The sequence below is a fragment of the Drosophila navojoa genome, chromosome X, assembly GCF_054131105.1.
Source record: "Drosophila navojoa isolate 15081-1374.11 chromosome X, UAZ_NAV_1.0, whole genome shotgun sequence".
NCBI lineage: Eukaryota > Metazoa > Arthropoda > Insecta > Diptera > Drosophilidae > Drosophila > Drosophila navojoa.
The window spans coordinates 5573729-5600000 of NC_142895.1; the positions used below are offsets into that span (position 1 = coordinate 5573729).

At 37.4% G+C, this 26272-nt stretch overlaps 3 protein-coding genes and 1 long non-coding RNA gene across 6 annotated transcripts in view; 2 read left to right on the top strand and 2 right to left on the bottom strand.

Moving 5' to 3' along the window:
* The window catches only part of LOC115565388 (RNA exonuclease prage), an 86406-nt gene that overhangs the window by 25032 nt on the left and 35102 nt on the right, over window positions 1-26272 (top strand). The window contains exon 2 of one of the 2 annotated variants that reach the window (XM_089263299.1): window positions 17834-18398. In XM_089263299.1, the coding sequence (XP_089119425.1) occupies window positions 18272-18398 (127 nt within the window). In that variant the 5' untranslated portion in view covers window positions 17834-18271. Of the gene's footprint in view, window positions 1-3954; window positions 4160-17833; window positions 18399-26272 lie in introns of those variants that run through there. The other variant, XM_089263301.1, reaches the window with a different exon arrangement.
* On the bottom strand, window positions 392-2057 carry LOC149090539 (uncharacterized). The gene has a single exon (XM_089263521.1). It carries the CDS (start codon window positions 2055-2057, stop codon window positions 450-452), a length of 1608 nt encoding a protein of 535 aa, XP_089119647.1. The 3' UTR covers window positions 392-449.
* On the bottom strand, window positions 4005-5044 carry LOC149090540 (uncharacterized). Its single transcript, XR_016197294.1, has 2 exons — window positions 4942-5044; window positions 4005-4858 (listed from the first exon to the last, which is right to left on the bottom strand). It is a non-coding gene; the product is annotated as an uncharacterized LOC149090540 (long non-coding RNA).
* Window positions 5090-12691, top strand: LOC149090541 (uncharacterized). 2 transcript variants are annotated; one of them, XM_089263312.1, is made up of 4 exons: window positions 5092-5428; window positions 5656-7343; window positions 11459-11461; window positions 12468-12691. In XM_089263312.1, exons 2-4 carry the CDS (start codon window positions 6866-6868, stop codon window positions 12647-12649), a joined length of 663 nt encoding a protein of 220 aa, XP_089119438.1. In that variant the 5' UTR covers window positions 5092-5428; window positions 5656-6865; the 3' UTR covers window positions 12650-12691. The 2 variants fall into 2 exon arrangements, with proteins under 2 accessions (XP_089119437.1, XP_089119438.1); XM_089263311.1 differs by lacking the exons at window positions 11459-11461; window positions 12468-12691 and having other exon boundaries at window positions 5090-5428; window positions 5656-7722.

Below are 26272 nucleotides of genomic sequence, written 5' to 3' on the forward strand. Positions count from 1 at the left end.
TTGCCTTTCTCTCACTCGACAGCTTAGCTAAGGAGTAGCTTTACTTGACCTCACTTAAGAACTCAAATCCTGTTGGCCTGTGTAACTGATAGACCAACAAGATTTCATCGAGTCGCACATCCAATACCCTAGAATGAACAGAGATAGATGCATGCTGCTATCGAAATTCTATTTTAACATTGACTAAACCTAAAGTCTATGAATTGTAATACCTGTCTGACTGATTATCGGAAATAATCTGAGTACACATACACGATATATGTTGTTCGGGATTTTCAGAGACTTTTATTTTTCTCAAATTATAATTAACTATCAATTCGTTAGACAGCATAATATCAAAGCCCCCCTCGGCTTCTCTCTGAATGCTCATCATTTCTCAACTCTCTCTCCATTTTGGTTTGCGCTTTCCTTGTATTTCGTCCACTCCCTCTACATATAAATATATATAACTATGGCGATTGCAATCTGTAGTTGTAGCTGGATGTTTCTGGCTGCCATTCAGCGATCAGCCTTAGATTGGGGTTGACGAACCTGTCCTGGCCTCTGGCATCTACGCCCAGCCGATTCTGCGGCAGTCGCTTCTGCTGCTTGGGCTTCAGGTTTGGCTGGGACAGCCACTGGGACGGCGGCAGGGGCAGATCGTGGGCCATGGGCGAGCCCAACACCGGCACCGCATTGTACAGATTGAGCTCGCGTCGCTCGCAGCGATTGAGCACAGCCCGAACCTCGTCGCACATGACGAAATAGCTGCGCAGCTGATTGGCATTGAAGTGGGTCATCATGCAGCTCTCACTGGGATCCTGGCGGTTCTGGATCAGATGAGCGGCCATCAGTACGCTGGCCAAGTGCACGCCGCTCATGGCGGCCAGCGCCGGTAGCGACACCAGCGGCCGCCCATTCGGCTGATGTGTCCACGCATAAACCCTCTCACCCAGCAGCTGACAGGCTTCCGCATTGCTGCTGATGATCCGTCTCTGCGGATCTGCTCTGATTGGCTCTGCTGGCATCTCCTCATTCGCCTCTACCTGAACCGTATCGTTGTAGCTCTTCCAGTCTCTGTAGTACTGCGATTCATCCACTGTGGATCCACACGGCTGAAGTAGTTCGGAATAGTAGCCAATATTCTTGGCACTACCAGAGATGGTCTGGCGTTGGGGATCTGCTCCGATGGATTCTGGTAGCAGCTCTTGACTCAGGTGATTTGTATTCTCGGGCTCTTCCTGAAAGGTATTGTTATAGCTGCTCCAATCCCTGTAGTTCTGCGATGTGGATTCACACGGCTGAAATAGTTCGGAATAGGTTCCCAGATTCTTGGCACTACAATCGAAGTTTGGACTTTGGGGATCTGCCCCGATGGGCTCTGCTAGCAGCTCTTCACTCAGGTACTTTGTCTTCTTGGGCTCTACCTGAACCGTCTCGCTGTAGCTCTGCCAGTACTGCGATGTGGATCCACACGGCTGTGGCTGTAGCTCTGACTGTGTCAGCTCTTCATTAAATTGCGTTGCTTTCTCTGGCTCTGCCTGAACCGTCTCGCTGTCTTTATAGTCCTTGAATGAAACCGTTTTGTATGCCCGATTTTTGACATGGCCATTGGTGCTCTGTCTCCGAAGATCTGCTCCAATCGACTCTGGCTCTGACAGTCTTTTGCCCAGCTGCCTTTTCCTGCCTGGCTTTACCTGAACTGTATCGTTATAGCCCCTCCCGCCTTTGCAGTCCTTGAATGAAACCACTTTGTATGCCCGATTCTTGACATTGCCATCGATGCTGTGTCTCTGAACAGCTGCTCCAATCGGCTGTCGCCTTCTGTTCTGCAGCTTTTTGCTAAACTGCGCTGCCTTCTCTTGCTCCACCTGAACCGTCTCGCTATAGCTGTTCCAGTCTTTGTGGTACCTGAGTGAATCCCTTTTGGGCCCAGTCGGCTGAGGCAGTTTGGTATAGTAGCCCAGATTGTCGCTAAAAAACGGCCTATCGGCGGCTGACTCAGAACGATTATTATCGCTGTCTCTCTTGCGTCTGCGCCTTGTATTGCCGTCCATCCATTTGCTTTGCGAACTCATTTCAGTGGAATATTTAATTATCAAAACAAAACGTACTTCGATGTCAACTGCGTATGGAATTCTCGAATGCCACAAATTGTCATTTGACAAGTATCGCACAGCCTGATTGACAAACTGAAATAAAACTCACAAATGTCAAAGCAGTCTATGGGAGGTTTCGAGGGCCGATTCTTTGATTGTTCGCTCATTGTAAAGGTCGTCCATCCATTTTTATATCCCGGCACTTGTAAATCAAGAAACCATATACATATTTCTTTAAACTTGCCTTTGGCAAGAACTTTGGGAGAGATCTATTAGGTTTGGAGTAGTTGATTTCTCGCTCTTTTTCTCAGTTTCTCTTTCTCGCCCCGTTATTCTCTCAGAGACTGTACACTATTTGCCATTTTCTTTCACTTGTTTGCTATTTTTTCTTACTCTAACTCTCTATTGCACTTGCCCTCTCTCTTTCTTTCTCCATATCACTTGCTTTCTCTTGCTCCACCTCATGCTGTATATGTAGGTGTCTTTCTTTATATCTCTCTCCATAGCTCTTCATCACTTTCTTTCACTTTGGCCTCTCTTTCTCATTGAGCTCATTCTAGAGAGCTTCTCTCCCTCTGTATCTGTCTCTCTCTCTCTGTCTTGCTCTCTATCTGAATGGCTATTCCCTTTCTCGTTTTTTATTTCTCTCTCTCTCTCTCTCTCTCTCTCTCTCTCTCTCTCTCTCTCTCTCTCTCTATCATTCTCCATTGCTTATTCCCTTTCTTTTTCTTTATCTCTCTATCTCGATCTACATTGCTTTTTCTCTTTCTCCTTCCATAGCATTCTATCTGTTACCCTCTACCTCTCTCCCTTGCTTTCCCTCGCTCTCACTCTCCCACTCCCTAATATTCTTCCACCTTCAATCACTCTTCCTATTTCTCTCTCTTTCTCTCTCTCATTGCTAGAGAGTTTATCTCCCTCTGTCTCTCCCTCTTTTTGAATTGCTTATTCCCTTTCTCGTTCTTTATCTCTCTCTCTCATGCTCAATTGCTTATTCCTTTGCTTTTCTGCATCTCTCTATCTCAATTTACATTGCTTTTTCTCTGTCTTCTTCCATAACGTTCTCTCTTTTCCTCGCTATCACTCTTCCACTCCCTAAAATTCTTACTTCTTCAATCACTCTTCCTATATATCTCTCTCTCTTTCTCTCTCTCTCTCTATCTCTCTCTCTCTCTCTCTCTCTTCCTCTATATATCTATCTCTCTCTTTCCCTCTTTCATTTCTTCTTTAGGATTAACTGCGAATGCTTATTATTGAAGAAAAAGACTTCCATAGACCTGAGTATCATCACTGAAGCTCTTTCTCTCTCTCTCTCTCTCTCTGCTTATCATATGAGACCTGCAGCGCATGATGATACTGGAGCTTTGTTCCCCAAAGAAAATAAATGCTCTGTGTATGCTCAGACTAGTTCTTGCTGTATTCGTGAGTATATTTCCATTTTCCATTTATTGTTATTATTTTGGATTTTTTTTTTCTTTTATATTTTTCCCCTCGGTTTTTTTTTTTTTTTTTTGCACGTTTCAAGCTCACATCGTCGCTTAGTTGATAAACGAACGCGTTTGCGAGCGGACCTGCCGCAAGGCAAAAACAAAAGAAACAAAACAAAGTTCGAGTGACTCCAATATCGGCCAAGAATTAGTAATATATATATATGTATATGTATATATACTCTACATAAATAGAATGAATGGGTGAGTATATGCAGAAAGAATGCAAATATATCGAAATATTTGTTCTAAAGTCTATATGGTTTTTACATTATATACTTATATACTTATATACATATGTATGTATGTCTGTGTCTCTATGTTTCCATCCATAAAGCCTTCATTGCCAAAGCTATCAATACTCAAATCAAACAGTTTATTTGTTTGTAAAATTTTTGTGTGTATACAATAAAATCGAAACTCAATTTTTTACCCCAAACTATTTTGATGTTTTTCAGGCAAATTCTGGGCATATCTTCATCGCTCCCATTCAAAGTTCAAGTGATAAAGTTAACAGTTTTACTCATTTGTAGCGACAAGACGGCTATTTTTATTTTACATAATTCGACGGACCTCAACGATATTCATAATTTGGTGAGTACAGTGTTATTATTATAATTAGTATTATTATTATTTACATTGATTGGTATATTTATCAATTTTAAAAACACTTCTCAAGGGGGAATTCGGCTCTTTGTTGTTGTTGTTTTTTTCGCATTATTTGCTTGACTTCCTTGTGTTATTTGCATTTACCTGCGCATTTGACGTAAGCGCGCGTTCCAGAGTGGGGGGGGGGGAGAAACAACAATGTGAAACAAGAGTCAAGCATGACACACTGACACCATTTGTAAGGCCTGATTGTGGCTACCTCTCTCTGTCTCTCTGTCGCTCCCGCTCTCCTGCTTCTCTCATTGTCTGGCAGATCTGCGGCTCATTTGCGTGTGCCCCAATTTGCTAAAAAGGGGAGCTCTACACACACACACACACACACACACACACATCTATAATGAGCCTCAGCGCGTGACTCAACGCTGGAGCATGCATTTGACTTGCTTGTGATAAAGTTGACGCTGTCACAAATCTTGAAATTAAAACGCAATTGGCATTGGCATTGGGCACTGGGGGACGGGGGAGACTGGGATGTGGGTTTGCAAGCATTTGCATCCATTGGATGCGCTTATGCATATATACATATGCATATGTATGTGTGCAAAGAGACGCCAAAGTCTGGCTAAGATCGTACGTGACGGGAGCTGCCTCGCGTCAAAGGCAATCGCACACACATGACTTGCGCTGAAAGCAAAAAGAACATAAATAAATAAATAATGGAAAAAAAAATACATAAATATAAAGCTAATCATAAAAAAAGCGCTTACAGCAAATGCGTTGGGCTTTGTTTAGAATCGTGAACACAAAGCAGAAAAGCCAACTGCGCTTATCGCAGCGCAGCAGAGCTGCGCGCGCTCTGCCTTCCTTCCTCTCTCTCACTCTCACACATACGCTCTCGCAGCCAAGTTTCAAATCAAAGCTTTACCAAAGTTGCCGTTACTATTAGTAAGCTCTTGGCACCGTGGACCACGGCCATTGCGACGGGTCGCACGCACACACACGCGACACGCGACACGCGCCTGCATGTCCAGGCCGACAGGCTAACTACCTGTTGGCTAGCCGCAATGTCTTTTTAATCGCTTTGCCAGGCCATCGGCTTACCTGCATCAAATGCCTATAAAGGTGTGCGCGGGCAGGCGTCTCTAAGCAGTTGACTTTGAGTGCTCATCCTTGTAGGTCTGCAAATTAAATTACATAACTAATAATTGTGAACAGGAAAGAACAAACAAAATTTCGATACACCCATGCATTTAGGTAAGTTCCGTTATAGCATAATTATATTATAATTATAATAACAATGCATGCTTAATTGTCGTAAATCGATTCTAAGACCACAGTGCACGAATCCGTTATGCCATATCTATGGCCGTTTGGCCATATTCGCTCAAGTAAAGCATTGGCTGAAGAGAGACAAAATGAATAACATAATTGATTTCCTACACATGACATGCACACACATATACATACATAAATACATACAGCTGTTTAGCGCGCGAAATTGAAGCAAACAAAAGCCAAAACACACGCACACTCAGAAACTTAGGCACACGGTGCAGTTCGCTTGCTGTGAAAGCTTTCCTTGCTGCAGCTTGCAAGCTTTTTGGCCACTGTCTACGCTGCGGCTGTCGCTGCTGCTGCCTCTGCCGCTGGTGCTGCTGCTGCGCGCTCGCTCCATGACCATTAACCAAATGACGACACTTGAATTGGGTTAGGCGCAATTGGAGACATGCGTCAGCTGCGCGGCTGGCGCTGGCAGCGTTCACAGCTACGGTGGCTACGGCGTCGACAGCGCGCAAGCGTTTGTCTTTTTCTTTGTTTGCCAGAGCCACCTCGATGCCGGCGTCGCTGTTACAATTACACATGCAGCGACCGTGGGCAGCGGCAGCGCAAGTTCATTCGCTCACACACCGACACAGATACAAACACGCACGCACGAGAGAGACGCTGCGCTGCTGCGCTGCTGGTGTCGCTGCCCGTCCATTCTGAGCTTCAATCATACACGGCGGCCGCAGACGTTTATTTTGTTGTTGCTGGTCAACAAGTTAGGCAGCTGGTCGTGCAATTTCTTGCGCTAGTTTTCAAATACGAAATTCGCCAATCCTCAGTCAATCCAACGTGATCATCGCTCAAAACGTCAAACGAAAAAGGCCAAAACAAAAACGAAATACCATAAAATATACCAAATACTAACGTTTGCGATAATAATCAAAACAATCTAAACACCAGCCAACGAGTTTTCTATACAATTTAATTGTAAGTCACTTTCTGCTGTTTCTCTGTGAGTGTGTCGGTGTGTATTTTTTTTTTTCCTCTGTTTTTTGGTGTCACTTCTCTGTGTTATATTGTGTGTCGAAGCGATTTCTCAAGTGCTGCGTAAAACGAATTTCGCGCGCCGCCAAATTTTGACGTCAGCCGCACGACGCGCCGCAACTGCGAGAGATACGTTTAGCTGTATACGATTTTCTGATATTGTGATTGTGTGACAGCCTATACGGGTATTCGCGTATTCCATCCAAACTATCAACAACAAAAAACTATGCGCGTGCCCATGCTACTACTGCTATTACAAACAATACTACAAGAACAACAACAGAAAGCAGCAGCAGCAGCCGCAGCAGCAGACGAAGGGGAAGAAGCAAGAGAAACAATATCGCACACTCTGCACAGCACTGAGCAAAAGGCGCACGTCAAATGCAACTCATAATGTCAGCAGCGAACGTTAACGGCAGCGCCAGCGCCAACGCCAACGCCAGCGACAGCGTCGGCATTTTTAACGGCATTTTAGGCGCTTCCATTGCGTACAAACGCAAGCCCGATCAGGAGCAGGAGCTGCGACGCAAATTGCACCGAGGCAATTACAATGCGTACGGCTACTACAACAACTCCTACTACGATAACAACAACAACAACAACAGCTATGGCTATGGCTACCATCGCAAGCAGGTGGGCAAAATGTATTACAATTCAAACGCGCGTCCACCGTGGGCCAAATATCGTGAGCCGATATTCATAACAGCAACAACAGTAACGACAACAACAACAACCAATGCAGCGATTGCAGCAACTACAATGCCAGCAGCATTTCTCAATACCAGCAACAACAACAACAACGATCAACCGTTAACTACAAGCTCAGTACCAGCAGCAAAGACAACAACAACAACGACAAGTGAGTCTCTTGTTATTGCTATTGCTTTGCTCTTGTCTCCGTGCTCTACGCTGTCTTTGCTGTCTTTTTTTTGCTTTTTTTTATTATTATTTTTGAGTTTATTTTTATGTGATGTTTTCTTCTTGGTTGCTTTGTTTTTGTTTTGCGCAGTCAGAGCACATAATAAACAGAGTCAACGTTATCGCGTTGCACGTTTTGCACAACAACGGCAACAGCGACAACAACAACAATAAAGCAAACAGCTGCGCGCTTGTAAAGAAAACAGCTGATTGCCGTGCGCAGCGTCACACAGTGGAGCAAGCCATGTAAACATTTGTGCAAATATTAATTGCTGGGGTGTTAATTGAATAGTTACTTTTAAGCTGAATATTGAACTGATGGAAGCTTTAAATGATTTCTATATTTCATTGACTGCGTATATACGATTTATATACAGTCGGGTAATTCGAATCGGCAAGGGAATCGGTTATTTTTTTTCGATTAACACAGAAAATTAAACTATCGATAGTTATTTTTTCGATTTATGGCGATTTTCGATTAGGCGGGGTAGAAACTATCGTGACTCGACTGTGTTATATATGTAATTGATTTCATTGTATTTCATTTGTAGCTTTTTTTATTTACTTTGTTGGTAGTTTTTTTTTCGATTTACAAAGAAATTCAAATTATTCTAGAACGAACTTTTTTCATGGGGATAGAATTTGTTCGATATATCGCGATTTTCCATACAAATCATCGAGACTCGAACGTATATTTTTAATTAAATTAAAAATATTTTTTTCGCAATTTCTAAATTTTATTTGAATACTATGAATTGAGCTCAAAGAGCAATCCAATTGTTGTTGTCCTAGGATATAAAAAAACTTTTCAGTAATGTTTATTTTATATATGTATACTTTTGGTAGTACTATTATATTATTATACTATTATATTATATCTTATAATCGAACTATAATCATCATATACATATTACATATTATTATTATAAAGTATAATTTATTTATTTATTATTTACACTCAAAACTCAATTCTAATCTTTATACATCGTACTTTGCATTAACTCTAAAACTCAAGTTCAAACAAAATTTGTTTATCAGCCAATATTTATTGATAAACATACATATATTTGAAAGGGAAATATTTACGCGTTTATATTATATTTAAGCACTGTAAAGCACATATTTCCGAGAAGCAAAGTCCCATGAATCACTTATGCCGAAAACGACAATTGCCGATCTTTCACACATGTGGGCCGATCTATCTGGCTAGATATATGTGCATGCATAGATTTATCTACATTAGGCATCTATATCTATCTTTCTTGAGTCCGAGTAGGAAAAGATTTATATTGAATTCGAGTGGCGTCGCCGAAAACCCGGCAATGATGCTGCAAATTGATGCCGGCCAAGGATAAACAGGGCATTACGCGTTGCGTTCTAGCCCCCACACACACACACACACACACACACACACACACACACACACTCACACACACATATTTATATCTGCTAAGCACTGCGCCATTAAGAAAATAATAATTAAAATCATAAATGCAAACACATGCACTTAAAAGACGATGATCAGAGGAGAGCAACAACAGCAGCAACAGCAACAGCAACAATAACAACAACTACAGTGAGGCAACGCACTCAAAGAGGTTAAAGCACGGCAATGAACTTGAATGCCAAAAGTTTGTTATTTTCGAGGTTAAATCCATATGCCACCCCACTGTGTATGTGTATGTGTGTGAGTTTATCTATGTGTGTGTGTGTGTGTGTGTGTGTGTGCCTGTCAGCTAGGGGCGCGGGGTTTGTTGGGCTCTCAGTTTGGCATTGGCATTGGCATTGGCATTGAACATTTGTCTGCAATTTGCCTTGAGCTTTCTACTCCTTTCCCCTTTCTCGCGCGCCCTCATTCACTTCTCACTCTAGCGCTATCTTAAAAAATTATCAGCAGTTTCTGTTTAGCGTCGCATATCGAACAAACCCAAATGAATTGCCCAAAATTGAATAAACAATAGGTTCAATGCACTAAACGCGCAGTAGAATTCAATTGGCAAATATACAAACATTCTCACACGCTCGCACATTCCTCTCTCGCTTTCTATCTCTCTTTCACTCTTTCTTTCTCTCACACACGCGCACACAAAGCCATTCAAGCTGCTGAGCTTTTAAGCTTTTCGCTGCTTCTGCTTGTGTGTTGTGCTGTTAGCTAACAGTTTGCTGTTAATGCACATACACACATATTTTGCCAGCTACCTCAACATTTCTAGTCTGCCCATCTGCTGCAGCTGCTGCGGTGCTGTTAACCAAAAGTTTGCTGTTAATGCGCACACTCATGCACTGTTAGCTACCTCAACATTTCTACTCTGCCCATCTGCTGCTGCTGCTGCTGCTGCTGCTGCTGTTATCGCTTTAATCATTTTGTTGTTCTTTATATATATATTTTTTGTGACTTTTGAACACGTTGCCCATTCAACCCGCTGTTGTTCATGGCTGAAATTATTATTTATTTGCATATATTTGTCATACGCTCTGCCATTGCAAACTTATCGCCAAATTGTAGCGATAATTCTTACATTACGCATACGCCGCCGTATCTGCTGCTGCTGCAGCTACAACAACAACAACAATTTTGATAAATGTTGCGTTTATTTATTTTTATTTTGCTCTCAATTAACAGCAATGTCAATGGAACTTGATGCAATTCCATTTATTTATAATTGCGCATAATATTATCAAGCTGAAATTGCTTGAGTATTTTATATATGTATATTTATGAAACATAAAGTACCGATATCCGTATATTTGTTTCTTAAGAAATTTACTTAAAATTTGTAATTAATTTTTTTTGTTAGGAAATAGAATTTATCTCAAGTACTTCAAGTTTACTTCCTGCGTTTCCCAGCTAAAAATTTATCAATATTACGCATACGCAACATTGCCAAAAAAATATTAATTAGTTTTTATTAAATAAATTTGATTTACTTTTTTATTAATTTTTTTTTTTAATTTATTTTTTATTGTATATTGTGAGCATTAGTTTTTTTTTTTTTTATAAATTCATAAAGTAGATCTGCTAATATTTTAAAATTATTTGTTAATAAATTGTAATAATTTTTATTTTTTTTTTTATTATTTTATTAGTGATTTTTTTTAATTTTGGCTTTTTCTCAATTTGAAAATGGCTTAGCTTGAATTGATTTTATTCATATAATTTTTAAATAAAAATTTTTAATAAATATATCATAATAATTAGTTATCATATTATAAATCATATATTCATAAATGTAAAAAAAAAAATTTTAATAAATATATTATATTAATTAATTATCATATTATAATTATAATTGGCAGCATATCTGATTAACATTAATTTAATTGAACATTTGTAAACTGCATTTTAACTTAAAAAAAAAATAATAATATAAACTCTAACGGCTTTGCATCTGTCGCCGTGTCAAATATTAATGAGGATGTTTTTTTTTGTTGAATTGTTGTTGTTCGAATTTAGTGCTGATGAAATGCTACAGAAAAACGCATTTAGAACGCATTTAATGTCCGACTGTTGTCGCTTCCAATAAGACTTCCGTTGCGCCAATCAGACGAAACAGTTAGTCAAGTGCTTCCGCAAGCGACGCTTAGTCAATGCTCAGCTGAAGTGCAGTTATGCCACGTGCCACACAGGTGCATTCAGTGTGTGTATGTGATGTGTGTGTGTGTGTGTGATGTATATGTGTGTGTGTGTGCATTACTTCCTGTGCGTAATCGGCGCAATGATGAACAAAGCAAGAGCAAACAGACAGGAAACGAGGCGAACAGCAAAAACAAACAAAAACAACAACAGCAACAACAACAACAACGAAAATTCTTGTTTTCGTTGTTTTTACGTTCGACCATGAGCGAAGAATGCAACGCAATGCAAATTGAATGACAACATGCACAATATGCTGATAATTGAAAATTTATTAATTATTTAGCGCGCTCGGCACAGCCCCTACCCTCCTACCTGCCCCATCCCCGCTCTGTCCGTCATCTTCCCCCACAAATGTCGCCTACCCCAACAAGTTGCGTCGTTGTGGCTAGGCAAGGACAGTGACAGTGCCCGTGGCTAAGGTTGTTGCTGCCACAGATCGAGATATACATATATATATACACACACATACACACACACACTGCATATATAGTCTCGTTGGTTCAATAAACCTGGCCTGCCCAATATTTTGAAATTGCGCCAGTTGAACGAACTTGTTGTATTTGTTGTTGCCCAATGGCCTGCCGCAGACGCAACAGTTGTTGCCATCATTGCGCTGCCAGCGGCGCAGCCTGCGGCGCTGTCGGCGTCGCTGCTATCATCAAATTAACAGAATTTGCAGCAGAAAGTTCAAGCACCTGCAATGACATCGCTTAGCTTTTTTCTAAGTGCACGCGAGCGACCTCTCTCGCGCTCTCTCTCACTCTCTCTCTCTCCTACACATACATAAACACACTCATTCATTATATGATTGATGTTAGCGTGAGCTTCAAATGCTCCCGAGTGCAACAAGCACAGCAACGGTAACAGTAACGATAACAGTGGCAGCTGCTCGCGATTGAGTCTTTTAACAGTGTCAATTACTGCTAAGCCTTTAGCAACCAAAGCAACAACAGCAACGGTTCGTTTCATCGATAAGCTTTTTGGTCAACTTTCTGCAAGGCTGTATAAATTGCAGTGTTAACTGCACGATTTAATTAAATAGAGTGTAATATATGTGAACAAATGATATATATGTATGTATATATTTAAATATGTATGTATAAGCTAAATCATTTTTGTTTATTCTCTGTAAAAATTAGAGTCGTATATTAAGATAATCTATTTTTATTGCTTAAAAAACGCTTAAAGACAAAAAAACATTAGAATATGATTAAGAATGCCATAAAGCCGTTAGATATGTGGTCAATGTTAGCAAAGTAACGGGCCATTTAGCTGAGAAATGAACTTCCGCTAGGAAAGCTTAGCTAACAGAGTGCTGTTAAAATTTAAAATTTTTCAGTGCTAATGTAAACTATGTTGATTATGTTAACTATCTTATTTCTGCAATTTATTAATGTTCTCTTGTTTCTCTCTCTCTGTCTCTTTCAGGTAAGTTAACAATTTGGTATTTTTCCTATGCATTTAACAATTCTATGGGTAAGTGCTGCTATTTGAATATCTTTGCGCCAAGCCCCAAAAATCATATACAAAAGACACGTCGCGGCGTGAGCAACAAATTTCATCAAATTTTAAAGATAACAAGGAACAACGTGGCAATCGGGCGTTACTGACTATTGAATGCTCATTAACGGCTCAAATAGATATTTCAATTTGCCACGCCCCCAATTGGTGTATGTATATGTGTATAGGGGATGTCCTATAGCAATTTAGTTGTTAAACTTTAGGTTTATAGCTCTAAGACTGTTATTCCGATTCGATATACCCTTAATGGGTGTAGATACTTACATATATCTGTCATTTATATTACTGTTTTTGGGCTGTTAATCCGAAAACATATTCTATTGAATGTTCTATAAGAAGTACCACGATTTCTGAGTTACCGGAAAAGGCATTTTCCCGTTGTGCCACGCCTCTAGGACTGACGAAAGGACGTACTGAGAGGACAGATGGACAGTTATTTCACAAAACTAATATACTCATCTCCCTTTCTATGAATGTGTATGAATATATATAAAATATATATAAAAAATGTTCAATTATTTATGATGCTAAACGCGTTAGAAATTGCGCATTTGCTAAGAGACACACAACAGCAACAACAACAACAACAACAACAACAACACCAAATGACAAGTGACATATTATTAAATGTGAAACTTGTTGCATTTTGTATAAATTTCGAATAGCGCATAAATTTTGGAGTAAATTGATCAAGAGAAACGAACCAAAACAGGAAATGTGTGTGGGTGTGCATGGGAGACAATGCATGATGGGGGATGCGAGGGGGGGGGGCGGTGTGCGGTAGGCGGTGTGTGTGGGTTTGTGCCAGGCGAAGTCCTTCGCTACAGTTCAACGAACCAATAAAAAAAATGAAATAAATAAAAAAAAAATGTAGCCAGGCCAGCTTCAGCTTGAGCTAAAACTTTGGGGGCCAACTGCGTAGCGGGCCTGGAGACAGCGGGTAGCAGAGAGAGAGAGAGAGGAAGGGAGGGAGCAGAGAGACAGCGAGGGAGCGAGAGCGAGGGTTGCTACTGCGCGTCGCTTTGCATCGCATCGAGTCATTAACATTTTGGCAGCGCAATGTTTCATTGAACCTGAGCTCAACCAGATAGCATTCAGATTTACACACACACACACACACACAAAGAGAGAGCGAGAGCGTGAACACATTGTGCAAACGAACAGATGTTAACCTGACGCCATCTGTTGGCCGCATGACGAAACTCGCAACAGTCTCACGCATCGCGCATTGTGCAAGGACATCTGCTCGCTCGCTCTTAACGTTGTTGCTCGTTAAGATGCCCCGTTATGGGCAGCGATCGCTTCATCAATTGAACAAACAAACAATGACGGAGGGGGAGAAAGAGAGAGAGAGAGTGAATGAGATAGAGAGAGAGACTAGCGCACCTGGAGTATATACACACCTGGCTGACTGTTTTGACATATGTAAGCAGCTGTTGGAATAGACTGAGATATGTATATAAATATATATGTGTATATGTATATACATATGTATGTGTATATATAAATGTATATATGTATATGTGTATATATGTATATGTGTATATATGTATATATATATATGTATGTGTATGTATATATGTATATAAATATGTGTGTGTATGTATATATGTGTATACATGTATATATGTATATATATGTGTGTATATGTATATGTGTGTTTTCTTATATATAGCCTGTCCATATCACAATCTCGATTCGGAAACATTAAACGTCGTTGATAAACATAATATATCTATATAATATACTTATATTTATATTATAAAATATTTTTATTTATATTGATATACGATTTATTTATATATTCATACATTCATATGAATTTCAATTCGACTTTTTGGCAATACTTTGCTGTTTTTTCAGTTAATCTCAGCGTGATTCATTCGTGATTCAATTACGAATCGAACATTTTTGTCAATAGAAAAAAAAAAAAAAATAAAACAGAAAAAAGTGAACAATTTTTTTTTAAATTTTAAATATACATGAACTCTAAATACTTAAAATATTTTTTTTTGAAAAGATTGTCTATAAAATTGAAATGATTAATATTTTTATTTTATTTTATTTTTATTATATTTTATTTGTTTTTTTTTTTTTTTTTTTTTTTTTTTTTTTTTTAAGGAAAACTTAGACAGCATTTTTAATTTATTTATAAATTCCTTACATTTTTATTTATTTAAATAATTAATAATTAATTACAAACATATCCTGTTTCATGAGATTTTTACATATTCATATAGCTATAGAGCTATAAAGTTTGTTTATTTTATTTTTATTTTATTTTTTTTTTTAATACATAGACTAGCGATGTTTTAGATATGTTATTGTATGAAAATTCCTTTATTTTGTTTTTGGGAAAGTTTAAAAAAATTTAATATTTTTAATTTAGTTCATCAAATAATATATATTTGTTTTAATTTTAACACCTTTTTTTTTTTGTTTTAAATGAAAAAGTAAAAGAAATTCAATGTTTAAAATTTCATTTAATGCTTTTATTTATTTATTTTTTTTTTACCTAAAAAAATATATTTGTATATATTTTAACGCTATAAACTGCGTTATTTTTTAAGTTTTTTTTATTTTATCAAACTCAATTTATTTATTTTATTATTATTTTAAATTTCAACCAATTTTCCGACTTATTTTTCTCCGAATGCTTAACCGAATATATAATTCTATATGAAAACTTTGACAGTTATTTCTGGTTTCATTAATATACGAGAAGAAAAAAAAAGCGAACAGTAAAATTCCACATTTAATCAAATGAAATGTGAGGGAAAACAAAATGTCAAGGATTCAGCAATTAGTTATTGGATAAACTTTGTAGCTGACGTGGCTTCCATGCACTTGTTATTTGTAGATATATATGTATATGTATATGTATATGTATATGTATATGTATATGTGTATATGTGTGTGTGTGATAGATAGATATCGGACTGTGACTGTCTGTGTGTTTTATTCTAATTACCAAACACGCGTTCAGCTCGGCCAAAGGACTTGAAATGTTGTTGAGGGGGAGGGCCAAAGTTTGCCGTTACTAGGAGCAGCCAACCCCCAGCCCTAATGTCTGAGGTGACTCGCTGTCTCGCTATGAGTGTGCGTGTGTGTGTGTGTGTGTGCCCCTTACCTTGTGGCACAAACAAAGGCGTACGTGTCCATTTGCAATCGGCTGGCAGCAAGAAAAAAAGAAAAGAAGAAGAAAATAAATCAATTCAGTTCATTGCAATCGGCTGCACTCGACTGTGTAATACCCCTTACCTGTGTCTAGTATGCTTAAGCAAAGATATACATACATACATATGTATGTATATTCAGTCTAGTGTGCGCTCTTCTTCTTCTTCTTCACTTGCCAAGGCAGCTTCAGAACGTGAGCAGATGCTCTTCGTGCTGCCTCCCCCCACAGCCGTCTGCCCCGCTTGATGCGCCACTCAATAGCACTCGAATGCAACCCTTTGTGGATCACAGTGCTGACAAAGGCTGCGCCCTCAAGGGCTGCACACTGCGAGTGTATGTGTGTGTGTGTGTGTGTGGCATGTTGCATGTTGCTAATGAGCGTCAAATGCTGTTATAATGGGCAAGGCAAGCGCTAGCCTAGTTGTAGTTCAATCGAGGACTCAATTTAACACAAGGCTAAATAATTAACATGCTGCTAAATGCGGTTAAGTATCCGACTTCAAGTTAATTGAGATTGTGTGTGTGTGTGTGTGTGTGCTATTGTCAATCATAGAAACAAACATACATGCATATGTATTTGTATGCACAATATTTCTAAATATATGTATGTATGCATTGATTTCAATTAAATTTATGGTTAATCTTGAACAAGTTTAGCCATAAAATTCATTCTCTATCAACTTGACTCACGTGCTATTTGGCATTTTGCTATAACGATCGCAACCGCGTGCTATGCCATGAAGAGCGCACAGCTAAGAGCGTGGGCATGAGAGCGAGCGAGCGCGAGAGCTAAAGAGTGTGTGCAAGAGAGTAGCAAATTGAAAAGAGCTGACTCAGCACGGCACAGTGGTTAGCACTAGTTCAAGTGCCACGCAATAATTTATATATATAAGGTATATACTGATATGTATGATGAGAATATTGAAATATTGATATCCTTATGTTTCAATGAAATGTACACATTTATTGCTATTTGTTAACATTTTTGTTATATGCATATGCACTCCAAAAGTTGAAATATATAAAAAAAATATATATCATTTCAGTATGCTCCAAATATACACAAATTACTCATTGCATGCGCTTAATATCTAAAATATAAGCAATAAATATATATACCCTAACATAAACCAAGTCTATACATTGAACTTTTGTCATCGATCAAATCGTGTCTGCCCACGGTGTCATTTACATTTGGCGAGAGCAAATAACATAACATCGTGGCTACGCTCATTTCGATGACTGCTAACAGTGCCAAAGTGAGTTTAACATAGACATGTGCTTGCGTTGAGCATGAGCTTGTGTGTCAATTTTCGGTACGAACGCTCTCTCGCGACGCTCTTTAACAGCACCAGAGACAGCGACAGAGCTGCGCAGCGACGCTGCAAGAAAGTTAATAGCAAACATGTTAAGCTTAACATAAGATGCAGAAGAAGCAGCAGAAGCAAAAACAAAGCCGAACGAGACGGACGTGTAAGCGGTTGGTCGGCGCGCGCATACAAGCATAAAAACGCGATTCTTAATTCCGGCCCCGTTTTTTCGTGTGCATTTCAATAATAAACGAAATCATAAATTATATATGCCTAGCCGTCGCGAATTTCTCAATTCAATTTGATTTAAATATATATACATATTTGAGTATACAAATATATATACATATAGATATATATATATTTGTTGTTTTGTTGTATTTTGGGTTGTTTTCTGCGCTTAGTCTGCGGCAAATGCAATTGTGGAATTGCTGTTACAGTTATTTAACGGGTCCATGCAAAACAAAACATGGCGTTACAACATTGTCTGCCAATAGCAAGAACAACAACAACAGCAACGAGAAAAGCAAAAGCAAAACCAACAACAACTACAACAACACACTGGCACATCGTAAACAAGCCAAAGGATACGCAGCTCACGTTGCCACAGACAACAATTACCGCAAGTAGCGTTGAGTAGTGAATGAAGCGGCAAGGCGCAAGAGCAAAGAAGAGCAACAACAACAACAGTAACAACAGCAACGACAAAAAAACGCAGGCAAAAAACGTTTGACAAAAGGCAAATCAAAAAAAAAAAAAATAAATAAATAAAAAACAACAAAAAAGAAGAGAAAACAAAATCAAATACAGAAGCAAAAAATAAGAGTAAGAAAACGCAGCAGCAGCGGCAGCGCAGCAAAACTCTTACGAAACGTGAATAACGAAATTTGCCAAGAATCCAATTGGATAGCATGCAGCGGGAGTCGAGTTGGAAATTGAATTTGAAATCGTAAAAGTCAAAAAAGGAAATATTCAATCAAATCTAAAGCAAAACAAAAATAAGAAAAATAAGCGAAAAATAAAGAAAAGCGCGCGCGCCTGCGCTCAGTTAAGAGAAAAAGAGCGAGAAAAATTGTTTATATAATTTTCGTTAGAAATTATTTTTATTTTATTTTATGTGCTAAGTGTGCAGTGAGTAGTGCCAACAATAAATAAAGCAAAAAAAAAAAAAAAAAAAAAAACAAGTTAATACCATTTAAACCAACAACAACAAACAGAAACGCAATGGAGCAAATCACAAACTACTTTGAGCACATGGATTACGTGTCCTTCGGCGTGATAGCGTTGCCCTGCGTTATCATTGCCATCTACGGATTCCTGCAGGTGGCCAGCGGCCTGGCCAAAGGCAAACGTAAGTGCAGCGTTTCTCATTCTATTGATTTAGCCCTTACAATCGAAGTGACTCGATTGGCAAGAATGTGTACTCTAAACTATATACTATAGATGTGATGTGATGTGATGTGATGTGTGTGTGTGTGTGTGTGTGTGTGTGTGTGTGTGTGTGTATTCAGATTTCATTCTGTAGGCCAGACGATGAGTAATCCGAGCACTGCTGGCTGACACAAAAGAATCGTTCAACAAAAGTAACGGAAAGTTGAATGGAACTGGCTGCAGTGCACCAATGTTAACTAACATTTGTCCAATAAGAATTGTTAAACAAACGAAAATAAAAGTTGAATAGAATCGGCTGCAATGCACCAATGTTAACTAACAGTTGTCCAATAAGAATCGATCAAAAGAAAATAAAAGTTGAATAGAACTGGCTGCAGCGCACCAATGTTAACTAACAGTTGTCCAATAAGAATCCTTTAACAAAAGTAATGGAAAGTTGAATAGAACTGGCTGCAGTGCACCTATGTTAACTAACAGTTGTCCAATAAGAATCCTTTAACAAAAGTAATGGAAAGTTGAATAGAACTGGCTGCAGTGCACCAATGTTAACTAACAGTTGTCCAATAAGAATCGTTTAACAAACGAAAATAAAAGTTGAATGGAACTGGCTGCAGTGCACCAATGTTAACTAACAGTTGTCCAATAAGAATCGATCAAAAGAAAATAAAAGTTGAATAGAACTGGCTGCAATGCGCCAATGTTAACTAACAGTTGTCCAATAAAAATTGTTCAACAAAAGTAACGAAAAATTAAATAGAATTGTCTGCAATGCACCAATGTTAACTAACAGTTGTCCAATAAGAAACGCAATTATATTGGGAAATTTCAATTACTTTGCATTAGCATTACCAATTGTCCTGCACTTAACATTTTTAGTTCAACATGACACACGATATGGATATGGCGGTGTTATAGCAACAGAGCAATGTGTGTATAGACTCCAGAATGTATACTCTGCCTAGGTGTGTATATTTTGATAGATTTCGTATCGTGAGACAGGCAATGAGCAAAACTTTATGCAATCCGAGTGGTACTAGACGGCACATGGGAGCCGAGACCAGACTGAATTGAGCTTCTGTTGTTGAATTTATAAATATCTGTAAACATTCCAATGTTAACTTGTCTAAAGAGAGTCATATTATATACCTAATGATATTTATTTATTTCTATTAGACTCACGCACAAGCACTAATAACACTCCATGTTAATTAACATTAGTTCTGCATTTGCATTCGCACTGCACTATTCACTTAACATCTTTGGCTTAACATGATAATGTTAACTGCTCTAAGCAGCTCGGCGTCCCAATTGAAAGCAAACAAATATGTTGGCTTAAACTATATCTATTTGAGTGAATTAACCCACATACCTAAATAGCATAGATCATAGATCGCACTGTGACACATAATTCCAACAATTGCCAAGCAAATAATACTTAAACAGAAAGAAGAAGAAGAAGATAAAAGAATTTAGCAGGCTTTTCAGCCAGCGAGTTTTAACAGCTGCAATTCGTAATGCAAATATTTCTGCTTCTTCAACTTTGCAAAGTGGGTCTTTCCCATAGAATGTGACGTGTGCGGCTTATAGTAGATCTATGTAGATATACTCGTATTGCTTATATAAAATAGCCCCAAACTACAAGTTGAAAACGTGTTTAGCAGCAAAGAGCGAGAGCTTCAAGTAATTACGTAAAATTCCCCATCTAAGTGTTTCAGAAAGTAAATATATTATATATACCTATATATATATACTACTGCTATATTATATATATCATATGTAACTATAAGTGTATATATATATACTTATATATGTGTGTATGTATGTATGTAGATCTGCTACTGTTGGCATGCCGGGCCTGACCTATCCCTCGTCGTTTTGTATTTCTGTTCCGAATCACAATTTCGTGCAGTATCTCGAATGATAACGACGTTGAACAAATTAGGCATACAATATTCGAATATACTATATAATTAGAAATATACAGAGAAGAGATACATATATTATAATGAGAATATACATATGATACTTCTCTTATCTTTTTATATATTTGATAATGGGAGAAAAGAAGATTATATTCTATTGTATTTTCTCATCTATAAATATATATATAGGTGTACTTGTAAGTAGTCAAGAGAAGACGCTATGTACAAATTCTCATCTAGTTTTCTTGCGTCTCCTCCCGCTTCTCTTCAAGAACTGAATAGAAGAGATATAAGTCTCTATCTTCTGTTCACTTCTTGAAGCGGTGGGCGTAGATAGGAGGGGACGAGCGGAAGTCTGATATGATATAAGTTAAGCGCTCCCACACTAGAGTACTAGTGATTGGGGACGCTGTGTTAGGTTCTTGTGAATAGATAACAACTTTGTGTTCAATGAAATAATATATTTTATATAATTTGGAGCAATAGGTCTAAACTCTCTCTAGTCCGAATATAAACTGAACTAAATCTGTCGGAAGTTGAAGAGAAAAGGGGAAATTAAGTAAGATATATGTATGAATATTATATATAATATATAAGTTAAGACTTTCGACAATCTAAGGAGGCTGGAGAGTCCAGAAATTCAAGGGGAAAACCTAACGAGTAGAAGGTTTTCCCCTTGAATGTCTATGTAGATATACTGACTGGACTCTCCAGTTTCCTTAGATTGTCGAAAGTCTTAACTTATATATTATAATATATATAATATTCATACATATATCTTACTTATTTTCCCTTTTTCTCATCAACTTCCGTCTCTTCTTCCTGAATCTCCTTCCATCTCATAAAAACTGCAAAATTCTCTTTAATCTAACTTTATTCTTGGCCAACGACTTCTTTGACTCTCCCTTCGTCTAACTGTTAAAGCTAGTTAGGCAATCCCCAAAAAAGTCAATATAAAAAATCAGCAAAAAATATATTTTCATTCAGGTTTTTTTTTTAGTTACGATCAAAAAACACGATGTTTACATAATTCGAACAACTTTCATTCCCAACCAGAAAAAAAATCCAATTCGAACTGTCGCCAAAAGGCAAAAAAAAAAAAAACAAAATAAAATGCCGAAAAAAAAAGCAAAAAACTAATTGGAAATTAGCACAGCGCAGCGTTTGGCGGCTGACTTACTTTCTTTTCGGTTGAGAAAGGTCTATTGTTTTTTTTTTTTTTTTTTTTTTCAATCTGTCTCTTTCTTTCATGCTTCTATTCCATAATAAATAGGTGCCAGTGCATGTGTGTGTGTGTGTGTGTGTGAGAGAGTCTGTGAATGCAAATATGAGCAGCGACTGCAGAAGCTAACTAGACAAACACACACACACACACACACACACACATTTAGCTAGACTAAGTTAACATATTTTTGTTTTTTTTTTTTTTTTTTTGTTCTTCATTTTCTGTTGATTTTCGGTTTTATTTTAAGTTTTCTCGATTCTATTTCAATTTGTATATATTTTATTTTATTTGCATTTCGCTGCTATTTGATTATTTATTTGCCGTTATTTATTTAGTTTTAGTTCGCTGCGCTGCCTGCTTAGCTATTTCTGTTGACTTTCGTCTGTTTGTTGTTGCCGCCGCCTTTGGCCACTCGCAAATTGAGTTCAGCGCTGCTGACAGTGGCTGCCAAAAGTAGCTGCCACCCAAGTGAATCGAGTTGATGTGCTCGATAACTGGCTGTTAAAGTTAACATGAAGAGCTTAGAGAGCCAAAGCTATTCTCTGTTAAATATTTAACATGCTGAGTGGCTTGAGAAATGTTAGCTTAACTCTCAGCAATTGGCTAAAGTTTGAGTATTCACAGTCAGCGAGCAGTTGACAACTTTAACTGCTTGTCAAAGTGGCTGTTAATGCTGAAAATCAAAAGCATCCATGTTGTTTAACAACGTAGGGAAGGATTTTTTACATTTATTATTCTCTAAGATTAATTTCGAGGCAACTGAAATTTAACTGCCTGTGAAAGTGTATGTTAACACCAGAAATGTATAGAATATATGTTACTTAACAGCCTGTTAAAGTTGACTTCTGTCATGGCTGACAGTGCTGTTCAAATTTTAGCTAACATGCTGTTGGCATGACTGTTAACATGAGAATCAATAGACTACATGTCACTTAACAGCCTGTTAAGGTCTACTCTCTTTTACTTAAAGCTGATGTTAACGTGAAGTTTCTCCAAGTGTGGCTCTATGTGAGACCCTATTGAAGCTAGTGAGCTGCAAGCATTAGATCTATGCCCAAACCCAAACACGAGCGGGCATTATGCAGTCAGTTATGCTCGATTTCGTGCGATTTCGTCGCATCTTTAGCCAGAAAGTTGCATGCTGAACGCTCTGTCAACTGCTCTAACTATCTCTAATTATAGTTGTCGTCGCTTTTAAGGTGGAAGTTTTTTGTGTTTTTTTTTAGTTAGTTTAAACAGATGCGCATTACGTACTACTGCGATTTGGCCCAACCAAACGATCATGATGATGATGATGATGATGATGATGATCATAATGATCGAGTGATACGAGACGTTTTATAAACTGTTTATTTTGTTTCCATTTGTTTTTATTTGCTGTGTTTGTTTTTGCCGCCGTCTTAATCTAAATAATATAGTTGCTATTCGGCGACGCCAGAGATTAAGTTGACTCTGTGTAATTAGAGGCGCTTGAGAATACGATGCGACGACAGCTACAGCAGCAACAACAACAATAAAACGCATCAATTTTCAGTCGATTTCAATTGTCGTAAAGCAATAGACAGGGAAATGTGAGCAGATATATAAATATACATATATACAAACATATATGTATGTATGTATATGCTTCTATATATGGTATATATAAGCAAATGTCTGTGTATACTCATATTAATAATACGCACTGTTGTTTACCTGAAATATTCGGCTTGTGTAATTGAGCTGGCAATGCTGATATCGCTCATATATGTACGTATCTGTTTATTTGTGCCTGATATCTAGACGCTCATAAGCAAGTTATCGATTATTATCGATTTTTATCGAGATTTATTTGTTAGCAATTTAAAAATACGAGATCTTACGACTCTAATTCTCTGTAAGGGTTAGAAATTTGCCTAAATTTGTTATTACTTAAATGAGATCGATTACAAAATGCGCGGTATATCGATATACAAGTGATAAACTTTTACTGCATTTGGCGCAGATATCAAGTGCCTAGCTTTTGGCTTTTTTTGGTTAAAGACACAGCTATATACGGACGGATAATGGGATATGGGCATATTGGATCATCATGGATAAATAGTTTTGTCATATATCATATACCATATCTACATATCTTGTCACAATAGCTCATGGGGTTAATACGAACAGATAGAGAGACAGACAGACGAACGGATGTCCACCATGAAGTAGATCCACTCAGCTCATCAGTCTGACTAAGAATAGATATATACTCTATAATAGATATACTCTATATAATTCATATACATAATATCTCTATACATAACATCTCTAACATACTTACACAAAAAAACCCATATATCGTAGAATCTTAGTTTCAATGGAATAGATATATATTATATGTATATAGATTGCCACGCCTTCCGTTACATACTCTTTCACAAAACCCATATGCCCCACAGTCCAATACAATTTCAATAGATGATATAAGCCAACTTTTGGCTTCTCCTTTGGCCAAGCTAAACAAGTTATGATAGAGATCTCTTATATAAGAGAGATACATATGTAACAGTTATTGTGTATATGATGATCGTGTGTCGAATGTAATTGATAGGCTAGTAATGAGCTTTGTAATCAGAGCTATTTGAAGTTGTCTAAAGCTGAAGTGAGTTGAAGTCGATGCTTATACTATCTATAGAATAGGATTGACTCTGGCTTGGACAACTTTAGTTAGCCTCAAATGTAAGACTTCATATCACGTATACGTCTGGTCCCTATCAATGTTCTTCTCGAACTCTTGCTCTAGTCTTGGTGTTGCCATCCTGTGGGGATTGACTAGCGAGGATGCCACACTGCTTAGTTTTTCGGGTAACTTTACAACACTTAAGGGATGCTACGTTGCATATTTCAAATAGTTTCGATTGGCTTTACTTTTCCAACTTTCCTTGATTATAATCGGCGAGCTGCAGAGCTTCGCTTTTTCGATTTACCTTGACTTCTCACTATCTTTCTCTCTTCTTTAGCGCCATCTTCTGCCCATCTCGCGTCTTTGTTATACAATAATTTATGGCTTTAGTCTATTTCATTTAATTTGTTTTGTTTTCGTTTTCGTTCGTTTTTCTTTGATTTTGGCATTTTGTTACACAATTTCGCTCGGTATTATCATCATCATATGATTTTGATTATTGATAGCACTGGCAAAGCCAACAAGAAGCCGAACGAAATAGAGAATGAGAGAGAGAGAGAGGAAAACATGTCTCACTTGTTGCCGTTGCTTTTGCTGTTGATTATTTACTTTTTGTTTATGCTCATTCATATTGCGCGTTTATTTATTTAATTTATTTCTACTTTTATGCTAATTTGCGCGCATTTAGTCGCAATTCTTGTTGATTCTAGAACACACTATTTTACTAGTTAGTGAGCTATGGGATAGATGCGCGTATATATTTGCATAGCCTTACGCATACCCTGTAAATAGCGAAATTGTTGTGTTTCGACTTTTATAGCTATTGTAGGTCTTTCCTAATTCATTTGTAGTGCTTACAAATATATATTATTTAATATATATATTTTTTATATTTATTTAGATACCCTGTAATTTTGAAAACTATAATTTTTGACAACGACTGAGTTACGCTTTAACAATAAATTTTATTTATATAAATATAAATGATAGAGAATAATGTACATAAAGTATTTACGTTTCAGGGATACCCTATAAATAATTAAAATATAATTTTTCGAAATAATTTTTGACAACGACTGAGTCATACTTTAACAATAAACCTTATATATACATAAATGATATAGGATAATGAATATAACATGTTTACGTTCCAAGGATACCCTGTAAATAACTAAAATATAATTTTTCGAAATAATTTTTTACAACGACTGAGTCATACTTTAACAATAAACCTTATTTATATAAATAAATGATATAGAAAATGTATATAAAGTATTTACGCTCCAGGGATACCCTGTAAATAACTAAAATATAATTTTTCGAAATAATTTTTGACAACGAATGAGTCATACATTAACAATAAACCTTTTATATATATGTAAATGATATAGAATAATGTATATAACATGTTTACGTTCCAGGGATACCCTGTAAATTACTAAAATATAATTTTTCGACCTTTCAATGTTCAATTTTATCACAAAACTTTTGCAACTGGCTATAATATATATGTATACGCTACTATATAGTTCTATATGTGTTTCAAATACCCTGTAAATTGAATAAAATATAAGATTTCGGTTAACAGTTTCTCCAATCAATTCCTATCTTAATTTACATCATAGATGATATGCACTACCCCAACTATATGCATAAATTTGTATGCCTAATACCCTGTAAGTGGCTATACACGATAGCTTGACGCCAATTCAAGTTTTCGTTCAACTTTCCCTAGGCAACTTTTGAGTTTCGTTTCGCATTTAGATACGACTTGGTTTAGCTCTAGGCTTTAGTTTTTATAGCCTTGCCTTTTCCACTCGTTTTCCACAGTTTTGTGCTTCAGAAATTCTCACTTTTGCTTTCGTTTAGCAGCCTTAACTATTTTGACTTTCGTCGCGCACCGCGTGTCCGTCAGTTTAGCACATTTTTAATTAAAATTCTCATTTTGAAAATTTCGTTTTTATTTTATTTTTTATTTCTTCATCATTTCACTTTTGCTCAAGTAATACATATAGTTGTAGATATATATATATTTTGTA

What these genes read in the sequence shown, in the direction of transcription:
- LOC149090539 (XM_089263521.1), bottom strand. Translation starts at nt 2,057, where the DNA reads ATGAGTTCGCAAAGCAAATGGATGGACGGCAATACAAGGCGCAGACGC.
- LOC149090541 (XM_089263311.1), top strand. Translation starts at nt 6,866, where the DNA reads ATGCAACTCATAATGTCAGCAGCGAACGTTAACGGCAGCGCCAGCGCC.